This window comes from Primulina eburnea, chromosome 11 (assembly GCF_022965805.1).
Source record: "Primulina eburnea isolate SZY01 chromosome 11, ASM2296580v1, whole genome shotgun sequence".
NCBI lineage: Eukaryota > Viridiplantae > Streptophyta > Magnoliopsida > Lamiales > Gesneriaceae > Primulina > Primulina eburnea.
Genome location: NC_133111.1, coordinates 9,671,010 through 9,688,307, shown reverse-complemented (window position 1 = coordinate 9,688,307; position 17,298 = coordinate 9,671,010). Strand labels below are relative to the sequence as shown.

At 34.9% G+C, this 17,298-nt stretch overlaps 2 protein-coding genes across 4 annotated transcripts; one reads left to right on the top strand and one right to left on the bottom strand.

The window, feature by feature from the left end:
* Nucleotides 1-796: 796 nt before the first annotated feature.
* Nucleotides 797-4,902, top strand: LOC140804599 (M phase phosphoprotein 10-like). 3 transcript variants are annotated; one of them, XM_073160662.1, is made up of 13 exons: nucleotides 797-1,573; nucleotides 1,731-1,792; nucleotides 2,127-2,241; nucleotides 2,394-2,501; nucleotides 2,572-2,709; nucleotides 3,268-3,336; nucleotides 3,433-3,474; nucleotides 3,650-3,718; nucleotides 3,927-3,998; nucleotides 4,083-4,136; nucleotides 4,220-4,361; nucleotides 4,481-4,543; nucleotides 4,651-4,902. In XM_073160662.1, exons 1-13 carry the CDS (start codon nucleotides 884-886, stop codon nucleotides 4,665-4,667), a joined length of 1,641 nt encoding a protein of 546 aa, XP_073016763.1. In that variant the 5' UTR covers nucleotides 797-883; the 3' UTR covers nucleotides 4,668-4,902. The 3 variants fall into 3 exon arrangements, with proteins under 3 accessions (XP_073016763.1, XP_073016764.1, XP_073016762.1); XM_073160661.1 differs by having other exon boundaries at nucleotides 798-1,573; nucleotides 2,391-2,501; XM_073160663.1 differs by lacking the exon at nucleotides 4,083-4,136 and having other exon boundaries at nucleotides 2,391-2,501.
* Nucleotides 4,903-14,139: 9,237 nt separating this feature from the next.
* LOC140805266 (uncharacterized) lies at nucleotides 14,140-17,092 on the bottom strand. The gene is made up of 5 exons (XM_073161520.1): nucleotides 16,960-17,092; nucleotides 16,281-16,385; nucleotides 15,180-15,435; nucleotides 14,997-15,074; nucleotides 14,140-14,526 (listed from the first exon to the last, which is right to left on the bottom strand). Exons 1-5 carry the CDS (start codon nucleotides 16,996-16,998, stop codon nucleotides 14,384-14,386), a joined length of 621 nt encoding a protein of 206 aa, XP_073017621.1. The 5' UTR covers nucleotides 16,999-17,092; the 3' UTR covers nucleotides 14,140-14,383.
* Nucleotides 17,093-17,298: the final 206 nt, after the last annotated feature.

Genomic DNA, 17,298 nt, shown 5'->3' with positions numbered 1-17,298 from the left:
AGGAGACATGTTACGTGATTTTGAGAAAAATCCTAATTTAAGCAAATCGGGTAACTTATGAGAGACGGATTGACCGATTTCACATATTCGGATCCGTGAGACCGTCTCAATAAAATTATAATACACAAGCAATTCATCATTGAAAGACATAATGAAAAACGTAGCACATATAATATATTTTTTGAAAACTAAAATATACCATATTTTGATTATCTATATAATTTTGATAAACTAATAATATAATAATTTTTTGAAATATAAATACATAGTCTAAGTCCATATTATAAATTAATAATTTTCTAAGATATACATGTAAAATGAATTTTATTTTTTGTATTAATACAAGGAATATAATATAAATATTAGTAAAATACAATGGTTTTTTGAATAATTAAAAATTAATGTTCACTAAATTTAAAATAAATTTTCAATTTAACAACTAATCAATACATCTTCAAATTAATAAAATTTTATGATTCAATATTATTAAAGTTCTACTATTATATATATTAATCTTATAATAGATGTCCGAGTTTGTGGAGCAGATAAGCGGCCAACAACTTCTCGGGTCAACTTGTCACTCAGGGCTTGGCTTGCACAATGTGATTTATCTGACTAATAGATTTGCAGGATATTACGCCTACAGTTTACCTGATACCGTGATTTGCAGACTATTATTTTAGTTCAAAGATTTTCCAAATACATTACAAGTTCTAATTTTATATAAAAAAAAATTAATATAATAATCACAATAATTGTTTTTGGCATATTATTTTCCATTATTAAAAAAAATGCCGCAAGGTATGAGCTAAATTCTCTGTTCTTTTAGGTCCTTAAACCCTAACCTACTAAAGTCTTCATCTTTCCCACAGCAACCACCACCATGTCAGCCGAAACGGAAGGCGGCCAGGAGGCGCTTCACCGGCTGAAGTCAATCGATCCGCCGCTTTATCTCACTGCATCTCCGGAGCTTTCCAAGACTGCTCGATTAGCCTCGCAATATCTATTTTCCTCTCTCAATCCCTTTGCTCCTAAATCTCCATTTACTCATCTGTTGACAGAAGGATTCGACGCGGAGCAGATTTGGCAGCAAATTGATCTTCAATCTCAACCCTTGGTTTCCTCCCTCCGCCGCCAAGTCAGAAACTTCGAGAAGAATCCACTGGAAATCGAAAAACAATTCAATTTGGATAAAAGTAGTGGAAAAACACAGCATACTGTGAGAAAGGATACGGAGAATAAGGCACGTGAAGATGTAGAAAGTGAAAGAGAGGATTTTGATGTTGATGATGATGATGATGATGATGAAGGGGAGGAAGATGGTTTTGAGAATGAGGACGAAGAAGATGATGACGATGGAGATATGGAGAACGAAGAGGTAAACAATGTGAATGGGGTGGAGGATAGGTTTTTGAAGATTAACGAATTGGAGGAGTACTTGGAGGAAGATGAGGCCAGAGAGTACGGCTTAAAGAAGGGAAAAAAGGGTAAAAAGAAGAAGAGAGGTGAATTAGTGGATGATGATGAAGAGGGTGAAGGAGGGGAGGATGAAGATGAAGGCGAGGACGAAGAGGTAGGAGTTGTAGTAGGATGTGTTTGGTAAATTTATGAGGCTATTACAGATTGCTAAACAAGCTTTTGTTGGCTGCTACTAATGTTATTTGACACGATTAGATAGAAATGGGTAATTGAGCTGATGTTTTTCTTTGTGTGTGTATGTTTTATCTCAGCTTGGACTTTTGGAGCTTGACGACGAAGATGATGATGATGAGAACAAGATGGAAAATGCAAGGTGTGACTATCTCCCTCCATATTCTTGCACTGTCACGCTCTCTTTTTTCCCTCGTTTCTCCTTTGTTTTGTACGGCAGCCTGGAAGTTATATGCGTAAATTAAGGATGAACAATGGTAGAAACAAATGACTTGAAAAAAGAAAGGAATTAGATGCCTACTAATTGATTGTGATTAAAAACTTTTAATTAAGAACTTGTATTTGTTTGAGGGTATGCATTTGTGCTCGATGAAGTCATGCTACGTAGCATGTTGACATAGATTATTTTTACATTTTTTCCTTCAAATTATGAGGAGAACTTGAAGGTGGCATATCTTTTATGTTTGTTGACTTAGATATGAGGACTTTTTTGGCCGTAAAGGAACTGGCCAGAAGAAAAAATCTACACGTCATGGTGGTTTACAGGGCTCGGATATGGGTGATGAACCTATCCATGGTGATGAAGATCTGGTAATCTGCATTCTCTAAATATTTCCCTCTCGCGTATGTGCATGGTCAAGAAAAGAAAATAAATCTACTGATGATTGATGTTCTGCAAACATCAATTTCTATTCATTGAAGTTCTCAATCTTTCTTTTTTCTGTTTTGATGTGCTGCAGAAGAAACAAATTCTTTCTACCCATGAAAAAGAGCAACAGAATCTCCGTGTACAAATCGAAAACATGGAGAAAGCAAACTTAGAACCCAAAACCTGGACAATGCAGGGAGAGGTGACACAATCTATTTCTAAAAAACTTTAGCTGATTGTTTTGGTGTGGTTGATGAGTTCTGTGGTGCCAGATCACCGCCGCTAAAAGACCAAAAAATAGTGCATTGGAAGTTGATCTAGATTTTGAGCACAACGTGAGACCTGCGCCAGTAATCACAGAAGAGTTCACTGCATCTATTGAAGAAATGATTCAGAAGCGTGTCCTTGAGGTAAAATCAACTTTATTTAGTGTACAAAATTTCATTTCCTATATGTATTTAGGGGCACTGGGAGCGGCAGTGTTTTCCTTGTTTTGTTATTTCTCTTAGTAATAGTCTTGTCAGTAGGAGCTCTGTTGTTAAGAAGTCATTCTGGTAAGGGGATCATACTGTCAGAAAGAGAAAAGGCTTGTAACATTCACATATCCAACCTCTCAATAACATTTAGTCTGGAATCTGAATAGTTTAGAAGAGGCACGTGGTTTTCTTTTACTTGTCTATTTACTGGATGAAGTCAGTGATTACATTTTTGTATCAACACCACCTCATTAATATCCTTTGTCAAGCTGGACTGGGGACGGTGTTGTCTGCATCGTTCTTCATTTTTATGTCTTCCACGAGATGTTTTGCCCTTTACAATTTGACAAATTGTAATAAATCGAACTTTATATCTCTCACTTACACTTGCTGTTATTTTTTAATAATAAGATTTAATTCTGATCATGTTCTCTATCTCTGTTGTTTCATATTTTCTTACTGGATGAGCATTATTTCTGGTACAATGTATAGGCCCGATTTGACGATGTGCAGAAGCCTCCTGATTTACTCCACAAGGCACCTAGGGAAAAAGGGGAACTGGTAATCGCCGACCCTTTTATTAGTATTGTCATTCCAGATTAATTTAATCCGAACTATATGAAATTTACATTTAAAAAATCGATTTTATAATTGCAGGATGAGAATAAGAGCACAAAGGGACTTGCTGAAGTTTATGAGGCGAGTGTTATCTTTTGCAAACTTGACGACTTATCTTTTGCCTTTTGCGTTATTAATTTCTTTTCCAATGTTAGAGAGATTGTATTCTGATCTGTTGTCTGCATGATTACCTTTTTATTTTGTGCTTCCATATTTTACCAGATTTTCTAACTTTGTTCCTCTGACTTTTATGCAGGATGAATATGCTCAGAAGACGGGCCTGGTGTCAATGGGGCTGTCATTTTCTGATGAACAAAAGAAAGAAGTGTGTCTTTAATTTCTCCTATCTTGTTCCATTTGTTGCTCGCCATTTTTTTTCCACATTCATTGTTTAACACAGTATTCCAATTGCTGCACCTTTGACTTAGGTTGATATAGTGGCTTCAAACTTTGTCATTTTCCTTTTTGCTGCACTATATGGATAATTATTTCCCCTTTTTTCATCGAAGACTTACACCTTTCCATGGCCTCAGGCAACCATGCTATTCAAGAAACTGTGCTTGAAGTTGGATGCTTTATCTCATTTCAATTTCACTCCCAAACCGGTACTCCTCGAACATTCGACACCAAAATTTTCCCATGTTTAAGCCTCTTTTTGAATGTTGATTGTATTTTAATAACATGAACAGGTTATTGAAGATATGTCAATTCAAGTAAATGTGCCTGCCCTTGCAATGGAAGAGGTAAATTTTCGGTATCACATTTTCTTTTTTTGCATTGATAGACATATCCAGCAAATCACTTAGCCACATGTTTTCTGTTGCAGATTGCTCCACTGGCAGTGTCTGATGCAGCTATGCTTGCTCCAGAAGAAGTGTTTGCTGGCAAAGGGGACATTAAAGACGAAACAGAACTAACAAAGGCTGATAGGAAGAGGAGAAGAGCGAATAAAAAAAGAAGATTTAAAGGTGAAACAGCGACTTGATTATCTCACTTGAGTTGATAGTAGACTTCATGCAGCTCACATACTCCAATGTAATCCTTTGTTTTTTTTGGAAAAAAATTGACTGTGTTCAATCTATAACAGCTAGATCAACAAAACAGATGACCATGAAGAAACCGCAAAGCACGTCTGTGAACGGAGATGATGGTATTTTTCTGATTAGTTGATTAATTTTACATATATGTTCGTTTGTATGATTGTTATGGAGCCTGTGATTAAATACTCACTGTCACTGCTGCTTCATTAAATGACAGGCAATGAAGACAAGTAAATGAGTTGTAAGATTTCTAGGAGTGTTTCGTTACCCTCCATTGGCTATGGTTGCCTTTGACTAGAATATCATTCACCAGAGCATAGATAACCGAGGAAAAATCGATGGTAAGTGGAACAAAGTTCGAGGTTTTGGTGATTTGGGAGAGTGATGAAAAGGATGCGGGTGATATTTGTTGTATGTTCCGATGGCGATGTTTGTCTCATGGTCAGCCACCATCCGCTTTACATGTTTATACTTGCTGCCAGTTATGATTTTTGATGGGCTAATTTTTCCCCCCGAACGTTCCTTGAGAAATTTACCCATTCATACATTGAGTTTGAGAAGTTAATACTAAATGACATGTCTTGTAGTCCAAATGAAAATTTCACTATTATTTATTCTATTTTACGTAAGGAAAATACTATATATACAATGATTACAAATTGGGTTACAAAATACATTTGAAATGTCAAAATAATCTTTGCATTTTATTTGAAAAACTCTTTCAAAAATACATTTGGGACAGTTTTGTCATTTCAAATGTATTTTTAACTTAATGTGCAACTTCTATTGTATATGTAGTAGTTAATTTAGTCTATCTTATGATATTGCCTTTATTAACTCAACTCTGATAAGCTTTTTTCTGCTGATACTGTTATTACTGATATAATTAACAAACTCTGGAAGAAATATAATTGTTTGAGAATAAATCATCCAGTTTTGTCAAATATTGTAGCATATAAATTGCTCTTTTTTCATATGTTACATAGAATCTTATGACCATCATTAGGGATGTAAACGAATCAAACTGCTTGTGAACTATTCGAAGTTCGATTCGATAAAAGCTCGTTTAATGAGGCTCGTTAAGATAAACAAATCAAACTCAAGCTTTACAGTATTCGGCTCGTTAGCTCGTGAACATGTTCGTTGGTAAGTTCATGAGTAATCTTTTAGATGAAAAAATAATAGTTTTGATATTTGATTTATTGATTTGGCATATTATTTATGAAATATATAGAAAAATCTATTAAATTTATTTATTATAATAAATTTACAAATTTTAATAAGAATAATATATTTTTCTTTAAATATATAATTTATTTTTTTAATTAATTTAATGAAAATTTAAATATATAATTCATATTTATTAAGCTTGTTTAGGCTCGATAAATGCTTGAATAAGCTCGTGAGCTATGTATATATTCGTTAAATAAAGTTCGAGCTCGGCTCGATTATAAAAGAACCAAGCTCAAACATTCATGAGTTCGGCTCGACTCGATTACATCCCTAATCATATCCGAAAATAACTCATCATCATTAATTTCTGAATGTGCATCGTGACAGTTGAAGCTCCGTACAAGAATTTATTAATCTAGTTAAAGACCCACTCTCTAAATTTTCCAAACTGAACAAATACCCAAAACTCTGTTGATATTGTTTAAATTGTTCAAACCAGGCCTAAAAGAAAAAAATCGAGTTTGATCAATGACAAATAGAAAAAAGTCAAATTGGTCTTCTTTTTATTAATATTAGGTCAGTTTTTTTCAATGGTCACCAACATATATAATAAAAAAAATTGGCCTCCTCTAAGGCCGAGCCATGAGGTGGTGGCCTCTTTGGTTTAATTGAAGGTCCAGGCCCTACCGATATCCTCACATGCCCTAAGAGGCATAATCTTTATGTCAACCGTTGTATTGCACTTTATGCCATCCTTGGGCTCTAACAATGATAAAAGAGATTCTAACAAACGTCACTGATCAATAATGTCGGATGCACTGATCAATGCTAATGTTCGGATGCAACTTATAGAGCTGGAGAGTTTGAGAATCGCCAATCAAGAGTTGTCTTGCTAGCTGACATTATTTCTTGCATGTTTCGCTTCTTGCATTATTTTTTTCAGCTATCATGGTTCCTACCACAAAACGGTTTGTCTGAGTCAAAGTACCAAGATGGAAAAGCAATTGGTGAGGATGGGGAAACGTATGATGGAAGTAGAGGGCATGAGAAAAGTATTGGGAGATTGTAGAAACAGGCAGTCCCTGGTTCGTGGCAACGTGTTCTGTAGTTCCCACTGCTTCAAGTGCAATATGTTTTCTGGTTGCATGGTGATTATGACTTTTTGGGATTGAAAGCCATAAGCTGATTTTACTAAAAATCTACAATTGCATATGGAGGCTTAGTACCATTGATTTATATTTTCCAGTTGTCTGGAGTGGGTTGGCACAATGTCTGCTGTGACGAAATGGCTCTTTTTTTTTTTCCAAGCGGAGTGCTCAAAGGCGGCAGGCAGAATCTCTCAATAGTCTGTGGTTATGGTTGTACACCATTCGTCATTTGATTCGGGACAACATGAAAGTTTTGTGTACTAGCACCGTACTTTGACTCGTTTACAGACTATATAGAAGGTTATCAGGTGGCGAGGTTTGGTATAATTTTGAAATACATAACAACCAATGCATTGTAGTTAGAGATTTACTGTTTATCTATGGGTGAAGATATCCTATGTGATATGATGAGTTAATAGTACAAAGAATATTTGGCCAGAGTAAGACATGTTCATTTTGGAAAGGTGTTTTCTCAGTTGCACATACCATGTCACTGCTATTACTCAATAATATATCATATCGTTGTCGAATTCATTTACAACTCTCGATATACTAATGGTTGTAGATTCAATCGGGATATATGAGTTGAAGGGACCACATTGTATTCTAACCATATAAATTAAGTTTCCTGCATGCACTATCAGTGATACCTAGGAGATCATGAGACGATGCTACAAAATACTCTTACATTCTCTCACTTAGTCTAATGAACTAAATAATCAAGAAATTAATTATCATCTAAAATTAAGAAATAATCTTAGGATCAGTTGGGTGTTTGAAAGTGTTTAGAAGGGTGGCTGAATAAACACTTAACAATTTTCACAACTTTTCTATGAATGAATTAATTTACTCATAAATTGAATTCACGAATCTTGTTGTCAATGTCAATCAGTTAACTAATGAAAGTGCGGATATAACTGAAAGATTGATTGAATAAAACTAAGAATAAAGAACACAAGATTTATGGATGTTCGGAGACTTCAAATGCTCCTACGATACCCCTTATATATCAAGGATATGATATTTACTAAAAGACTTTGATTAATTACAGCAACTGTAATAACCCACTTTAGTTTGGACTTAACACTGCCAAACTGAAACTTTTAGTATCTTTACAACTTTTATCAGTACACAACTGATATGTTTTCTAAGCACAACTGATCTAAACATATCGAATAAGATAACAATGAGTGCTTATGTTGGTGCTAAAAATATAGCCTTAACACTTGTAACTGATCTTTTAAAAAAATATTAACTCAAGAATAAATGTAGATGCTTCGAGAAAGTTTCTCAGCTGATCTTCTCAACTATTTATAGGTTTTTTTCTCCAACGGTAACAATGAATGCGTTCAAATAATTATATTAGTTGATTTTTCTTGTATGAACACGTCATTATCCTTCTGACAATCATACACTGAGGTATTCTGATATGCAGCTCTCCCACTATCAGTTGCAGATTGCTTTTGTACACGCTGTCGGTTGTTGGCTTCGCTCATAACTGATGACGTGTCAAGCTAATTTATTAGTTGACTCTTTATACAGATATGATTAACTGATTATTATATAACTAATCAGGCTTAGCTGATCGTCCAGTTGACTAGACAGCTTCAGTTAGCTTTGATCAGTTTAGTTGTCTTCAAATATATATGCATTTAATTATCAGTTCGGGCAACTATCAGTTACGTGTTTTCAGTTCAGTTATCTCCAGTTGACTTGATCAGTTCTGCAATCTTTTTAAGTTCAGTTTGTCAAACTCCGAAATTAAGATTCCAGCAAATAAATACATGAACCATGGTGATATGTCCTCTTATATTGAGTATTATCTATCATGTATCACATATACTATATTTCTTGATAAAACTTAATGAATAAAACCAATGTTTTTTCTATGTCCAACATAATTGATATTTTTTCAAGATATTTGAATATGTACATAATTAAATATGATAAATATCATAACTGAATAAGTTTCATAATCAAAACTAAATGAATATTCCACAAAATCATTTAGGAACCAAATCATTGATTAATTACCAAATGATCCTTAAGCATCTTAATTTGCATGTCTTTAAGTCAAATGATCATTAATTCAGTGCTAATGTGTCCAATATCACTTTATTTTGCTTAACACATCCTGCAACGACTAAAATACTTTATGTCGACATAGTTAATTCGATTGTCGCTTTAGTTACAAAGACTGCAACTGAATTATAATAATATAATTTTAATGGCTTGGACATAAATCTCATAATTCTAAGCAAAAAAATGGAACTCTTTAATATGCATCATACAATAATGCTTCAATATAAGAGATGAATTTAGACTTCTTATTGGAATTAATAAATTACTTTCAAATTGTCAATTCGTCGATACATAAGTGATATGATCGGTTTTGACACCAACAAAGGTGTTTCAAACACAATATTCTCAATGAGTTACAATAGCCCGTATTCTAAGAATGTAAACACTAATGAACTAAATCGCGTTTGATTTTAAACCAAGCAGAAAATACCCGAAATAATCATTCGTTAAGAAAACTGAGCAGTTTAAAACTTTTAGCTTTTGAGATCTTAATAAAAGGAGATCAATTCGAGCTTGTATCAGTTAAGTTATGGTGAGAACTGAAATGATATCAGCTCAATTGATCAAATCAGTTTCAAAGCAATAGTTAAACAGTTAAAGACACAAGATATGTTTATGGATGCTCGGAGACTTCAACTGCTCCTACGTCACCCCTTGTACCTGAACTATCGGGTAGCGGGCGGCTTCTCGGGAATGTCTCAGGCACTATGCTGAAAATGTGTTTGAATTGTTTGGGCCTAGGGTCCGATTTTCTGATTTTTCAAAACTTTGGACAAAATTGATATTTTATGAAAATTAGTTCAATTTCTCTTCCGAAAAATTACTTTTTGGAAAATTAATAATTTTCTTGTAAAATAAATAATTAGAATATGATTTTAATTATTTATGATAAAAGTGAGTTTTACAAGAAATCAATTATTATTGAATTAATTGGATGCATGAAGGATGATCAAGAGATTTGACCAATGTGTTATGTGTATATTAAGATATTTTACTGTTTTATTCTTTTTATTAAAATTTGATATTATTAAAGTGGGCCTGGTTTATGGCCCGTTCTCACCCCATGAGATGTATCCCTTATGTGCCATGACTATTTAAATGTAATTATTAGAAATAGTGGGAGTTCAAGACTGGAAGATGGTGTGCCCAATGTACAAGATGAAGACATGTAAAATATCTGAAGTTCTTCCCATAAGTTGAATTTGCATCCCTGCATTCACCTAAGTTTTGGATCTAGATCCATGTCTGGCTCACATAGATCTAATAATGTTAGTGATCGATCATCCTTATTTATTGTTAAATGACATGTTATGATATATATGTGATATATATAGTAGTATGCATGTATATATATTATTAATTAATATAGTTGCATGAATTCGGCAAACATACAAACTCGTGGGACGTGATTTTAAAAAAAAATAGACAATTTTAAAAATTAAAATCTTTTATTTTGAATAAGATTCAAAATTTATATCAAACCGAAAAAGTAAAAATTAAAAGAGTTTAATTTTTCCTTGCCTTCCATCAACTGTGGCTGCATGTTGAACGCTACACCCGTGGACAGTGTCTAACTCATATTATTGGGAAGGCCTGGACGCCGGAAAGCTGTGACTTCCACCAGACATATGATGTGAATTGAGTGGAACTCCTATGACTTCGACTTATATTATTGGGAGAACTCATATTATCTGGGCTAGAAATGTTTTGGAAATGATAAGTGAATGTCCAAAGTAAACAGGATTTCAACAACAAACAAAAGAAAATTAGATGATCTAAATCTCGCACAAATATGGCACGCTAGACTATGTCATATTTCCTAAAGAAGGATGCACAAGCTAGTGGGAGAAGGCATGTTTGACTGGTCAGACATAAATTCTCTACCTACTTGTGAGTCATGTCTAAAAGGAAAAATGACTAAGACTCCATTCAATGAAAACGTGGAACATGCGCATGGTCTACTGGATTTGATCCACACAAACGTTTGTGGCCCGCTAAGTGTTAGCACAAAATATGGGCAATCCTACTTCATTACCTTACTGATGACCATTCGAGGAATGTGTATGTTTATTTTATGAAACACAAATTTGAAGCATTTGAAAGGTTCAAAAAATTCAGATTTGAAGTAGAAAAACAACTAGAAAAGAGTATTAAAACACTTCAATCTAATCGAGATAGAGAATACCTGAGTGCTGAATTTTTGGATTATCTAAAAGAGAATGAGATTATTTCACATTGGACTCGACCAGCAACACCACAATTGAATGGTGTTTCTGAACGTCGTAATCGAACCTTGATGAACATGGTTCGATCCATGATGGGATTCACTGAATTGCCTACATCGTTTTGGGGTTTTACACTTAAAACTGCGGTAATGTTGTTGAATAAAGTTCATACAAAGACGGTGGATAAAATATCATATGAGATATGGATGGAAAAAACTCTAAAATATTCTTACTTGAGAATATGGGGATGTCCTGCTTACGTGAAGCAGATAGCGGGAGACAAATTGTATAGTAGATCTACTTTGTGTTACTTTGTAGGATATCCAAAGAATTCTGTTGGATATTATTTTAATCACCACAATGAAGCAAAAGTGTTTGTTTCAAGAAATGCTACCTTTCTGGAAAGAGAAATTCTATTAGATAGAAAAAGCAAGATGATAGAACTTGAAGATATTCAAGATACTCTCTCAACTTTAGAAGTTGAACCTAATTCCCAACAGATAGGAGTTGAAGTACACGCTCCTAGAATGTCTGATAGGGTTATTAGACTACCTGCAAGATATACGCTTCTTCATGAACAAGGCCATGATGAGCTTTGTGTTGGATGTGATCCAATGAACTTCAAAGAAGCAATATCTGATACTGATTTATCCAAATGACTTGAATCCATGCAGTCTGAAATGGACTATATATATTCAAACCAAGTCTGGACATTGGTGGATCCACCTGAGGGAATCGTCTCATATGATGCAAATAGATCTACAAAAGAAAGCTTGGGACGGATGAGAATGTATTGACCTTCAAAGCAAGACTGGTTGCAAAATGTTATACTCAAAAACAAGGAATTGACTATGAGGAAACTTTTTCACCAGTTGCTATGTTTAAGTCAATTAGAATACTGCTAGCCATAGGAGTATGACATGACTATGACATATGACAAATGGATGCAAAAACTGCATTCCTTAATGAAGACATCAAAGAAGAAATTTATATGTCTCAACCTGAGGGATACACATCAGTAGGAAATGAGCATAAGGTATGCAAACTTCAAAGATCGATATATGGTCTCAAGTATGCATCAAGGAGTTGGAACCTCAGATTTGATAGCACTATCAAAGAATTTGATTTTGCTAAGAATCTTGATGAACCATGCGTATACAAGAAAGTTAGTAGGAGTGCAGTGACATTCCTAGTACTTTATGTTTATGACATCCTACTTATTGAGAATGATGTAGGATTACTGCAATCAACTAAAGTATTGTTAGCAAATAAATTCTGCATGAAAGACATGAGTGAAGCATCCTATGTATTGGGAATACAAATCTATAGAGATATATCAAAGAGGATGTCAGGGCTCACCCAAGCCACTTTTATCGATATCATTCTGAAGCGATTCTCAATGGAAGAGTCCAAGAAAAGAAACTTACCAATGTGTCATGATGTTACTCTATCAAAAGCTATGTGTCTCAAGATTGATGAAGAGATAGAGATAATGACACGTATTCCATATGCATAAGCCATTGGTAGTATCATGTATGGTGTGATATCAACGCGTCCTGATGTTGCTTACGCTCTGAGTTTTACAAGAAGATATCATGCGAACCCTGGTCCAATGCGTTGGAAGGCCGTGAAAGATATTCTTAAGTACTTAAGAAGGACTAAGAAGTAGTTCATGATCTATGGAAGTAGAGAAAACACGATTCACAACAGTTTCAAAGATGAATTCATGATTGAAACTCATTGGACACCAAAGTTGGAGTGGAAGGAGAGCTCATTACCTTTGCAAATTAGAAACAGAAAGTGGAGAAAAGTTGTCCATGATACCAAACGAATTATTCTAAATTTTGTAATTAGAATTCAGGTTATCGTCATTCTAACCAGCAAAATACTTTGACCAATCATCTCATTCTTCCACTGCATCAAAATGTTCAAGAGTGGATTGGAGTCTGATGCATCACGTGTTCATGGGATATCTGAATCAGAACCAGAGTTATCAAAAGGGAGAGATCTAAACGCTATGTTCTGCTACTAGCAGGTGAAGGAGAGTTGCCTGAAAAGATCATAATAAACATACAAAATGAGGCCGAAAAACTGATCGAGAAGGGTAAGAAGCAGCAACCCAAGTACCTGATAAACCTGCTCCACAAATTTGGCAACTTCAAGGTGGTCAGAGACATTGACAGGTATCAAGTCCCAAGTCTGCATTCTAAGGAACCTCCAGGGTTCTGGTCTTTGCCCCTGGTTCCTTGACAAGTATAGCAATAGCACTTCCTAATATACCAAAGTAGGTAGTGTGTTATCGAGGAGTGTGGACGACGGCTTATTCTACGTAAAACTTATAGAGAAAAGCCTTGATAAAAATGAAAATGAAAACAAACCTCAGAAATGCAGCAGATGTCATTTGGGTCGGAGTTGAACTGTATCACAAGTGGGAAGACAAGGATCTCCATGAAACATCTCGCAGAGGTGAAAACTTCAATTCAAGGAGACATTACAAGAACTTTCCAATAAAGCAGAGAAGACCGTCATTGATTTCAAGAGAGAGGTAAAAGATTTCACAATGGAAAATCATCTCACCTGGCCGGTTAAGGTTGTAGCTACCAACTCAATGTACCGTGTATGCCGAGGAATTTCGACAGGACATGAACTTGTTAATCACCAGACAGATGAGGGGTTGTTTGAGCAATTATGCATTATGATCGCAAACATAATTGCAGCTTGTCTTACCAAATTAATGTGTGTCATATTCGTGAAATGTCACCTAAAGCCATGAAGGAGGAAAGTATCCGACAAGCATCTCTTCTCTTGGGGTAAGCTGAAGAGGTTCTTGGAATCCTCCAGCAACATAGAGCAGCGAGCCTGGATCCGGATTAATCAGAATTTATTGCTAAGTGGTGCAACTTAATTAAGCAGGAAAAATAGGTTTCAGACGTCTGGACCTCTTTTGCATGTATAATGTGCCGGACTGGACTTTTGGTTAGTTACTCATGCACAAGACAAATACGTGAGAATGTCAATTTGAACGAGATTCACAAAATCAACTAGTCCAACTATACAATAGCTCATTCAAAGAGAACAAAAAATAAGCTTGAAAGATTTGATATCTTTCTCGTTAAGAATGTTTTCCGTCACCTAATTGTGTACAATCAAATCATCTGATCAACTCACAAATAGATAAGGTAGCACAATCCTTAGGTATACTAATCTTAGTTATTTTGTAATATGTTACAGGGATGTTTCTTCCTGTTACCCTATCATGCCATGCTTGTGCACAAGTGCAATGATCGCAGACTTGATTCAGATTTTATTTAATGTCCGAGTGTCATTTGTTTAAATTATCTTCAAGCTTCTCGATTGCACCACCAACGCCACTATTTGAGTCTGAGTCGGTGGAATCACTAACTTCAGAAGTATTTGTCAGTCTGCCTTTATTTGCTTTCTCCACAAGCTTTAAGTGAAGCCAACCTGAATGAAAACGAGTTCAAATTTCTTAATGAGTCGCTTGCACTCCAATTCTACAAAAGTTCAATATTAAATAATATGCTCATGAATGTGTTCATAAGTATTGCAGAATCAGAAGTTGATTGGAGGGGGTACAGAAAGTTGAGCTGGATCATGGCAGTTTCACGGAGGATTTGAATTTCACATAAAAAAAAAAAACTGCCATGAGAAGTAAACTGAACTCCTCTAGTTCATAAAAATAAAATCAAGAAAATTTTGATTTCTAGCAGTGGAATTCTTCATGTCTCCAATTGAAAGTATATCTTCTTTGAAAAAAAATGCACTAGAAAGGTCTCAAGTGACATACACAAGGTGAAGATAATGCTTAAACTTTACAAAAGTTTATTTTCTGCAATAAATACACGGTCACCATCAGTAAAGGGTGAGATGGGGGAAGACAGATAATGGATGAACAGAGTATTAGAAGGGTTTACCAATTGGGAAGCCAAATACTGCACCCAAAACTGAACCCAACACCACATTCCTTGCACGCCAAGAGAGTGAACCCGGCACTGGAAATAACAAGCAAAAAATTCATTCTTTAACAGGAAAAAGTCATTCTGAAATTTTTATTCATCAGAGCTATAAACTAACTATTAAGACTAAAAAAGACTTACTGACAAGACCGAATGTAGCTGCAGTGGCAGAACCAGCCCCAACAACATTATAAACATCATGAACACCTCGTTTTTCAGCAAAAAAATTCTGCAAGCCACAAAAGGCGGCGGTAAACATGCCAAGGCGGACTCCACCAACTATTGATCCTCGAGTAACTCGTACAAATCTTTTCTCCATTGCATCTCGCATGAGTCGATATTGCTCGCGCTTATCTGGAGTACTTCCAAGCTTTAACATTACTTCTGCATCTTTGCTCTGTTGAAACACAGATATAAAGATTTTATGTCAGCAACTCACTCTAGGAAAGAGTAATTGAAGAGATCCTCAAAAGCAGACACCTAGTACAATAAAATTTTATGTAGTCATAAATGATAATTCAAAAACTCAAAGAACACTCAATGCAATAAATATCCAGAAATTTGAATTCTAGTCATACTTAACTTATAGCAGATGAAAATATGACAACAGATCAAGAAGAAAATTATCCCTTTAATTCATATTTTTCTGTTTCAGAAATCAATCAAGAAAAATCATTGAGAAACATACAAATGTCGATAACTCTATGTAAGTCAGCATACATAATTCATGATTCATGCCATCAATCCTCAAGCCCACAGAAAACGTCTTGAGCAAAACTCAACTATGAAGGACTAGCCAAGCAGTGCTCGAAGAAACAAGAGAACATAGAAACAAGTAACTTGGAATGTTTGTTAAGAATTAACAAGCCACACCTGCAGTACCTACTGCTTCCGATGTAACAGACATCCAAACTCAGAATTCTTCCACTAAGTCGGGTTATGCAAAGAAAACGTTTTTAACTGGACAACCCTTTTTCGATCTCACACATTTTTCCTTTCGAACAAACTATTTGAACTTCCATAGAAAATAAATTAGAGGGATAGCAATTAAAAAACATTTTCCCACCAATAACACTCCATCAATTCCCGAAGATACCAGTTCGTGCCAGACAGAAGCATTAGGTTTTAAGCTAATGTATCTCTAAAAGTAGCAGATGCCTCGAACTGCCAATATTCAGATTAAACAATAATTAATTATTTAATTTAATGAAAAACCAATCCTGCTTTGAGATGCGAACTTACAACAGAAGCAGATGCCTCTTTGCTACCTCCATATAACATTCCAGCAAAAATTCCAATCACAGTTGCTGCACCCCAGTTGACGGTACTAACCATGTTCGGAGATTTCTATCGGCATTCCAGAAAATGAGATTAGTCCGTTGAAATACGAGAAATATGTTTACAGACAAGAACTTCCACCGCCTTTCAAAAAGAAAAAAGGAATTTCCAGTATCCCGTCAACCAACTTGGGAAAAAAGGAAAATTCACAATTTAAGGCTCTTATAACACGAAGCACTAAAGAAGACCAGTATGATCAAAAGCTAAATTTCATAAGCTCAAAGTTGGGGCCTCAAAATACGATTAAGAAATGCAAGCACATGCAAAACTCATTAAATATAAGGATATCCAAAACCTTCAACATTTCAACTCCCGTTTAAAACTTCCCACACCATTATAAAAGGGCGATATCCAAATGGGAAGAATGAATCTCGTTGCACTATCACCCTATAGCTTCTTTTAAAATTAACAGAAAATAAAACTTCACTGTTTGTTTACATCGTAATACACCATAGATTTCATTTATTGTCCGAGAAAGAGATTATCAAATTCAATTGCATAAACCGACGCCACCATTCCAAATTTCAACTTAATTATGCAGTAAAATAATAAGTAGATGGAGAGAATGGGGGGCGAATCTTACAGAGTGGACGCTCTCTTCTTGTTTTTCAGGAGCCTCCATGGCTTCTGAATGTTAAAAAGTAAGAAAAGGAAATGCTAAAACCCTATTATAAATATAAAATCAACAAGGGGATGGGGAAAATACATTGTAGGGTTTTGTTCGAATTAAACATTTATAAATGTTATTATTATTTATTATTATTATAAAAAATAATATTTTTTCATAGATAACCCAAATAAAAGATCCGTCTCACAAAATACGACCCGTGAGACCGTCTCACACAATTTTTATCTACTATATTTACCATTAGGCTTGGATTCAAATTGAACTGATAAAAAGAAGCATTTAAGTCTTGGAATA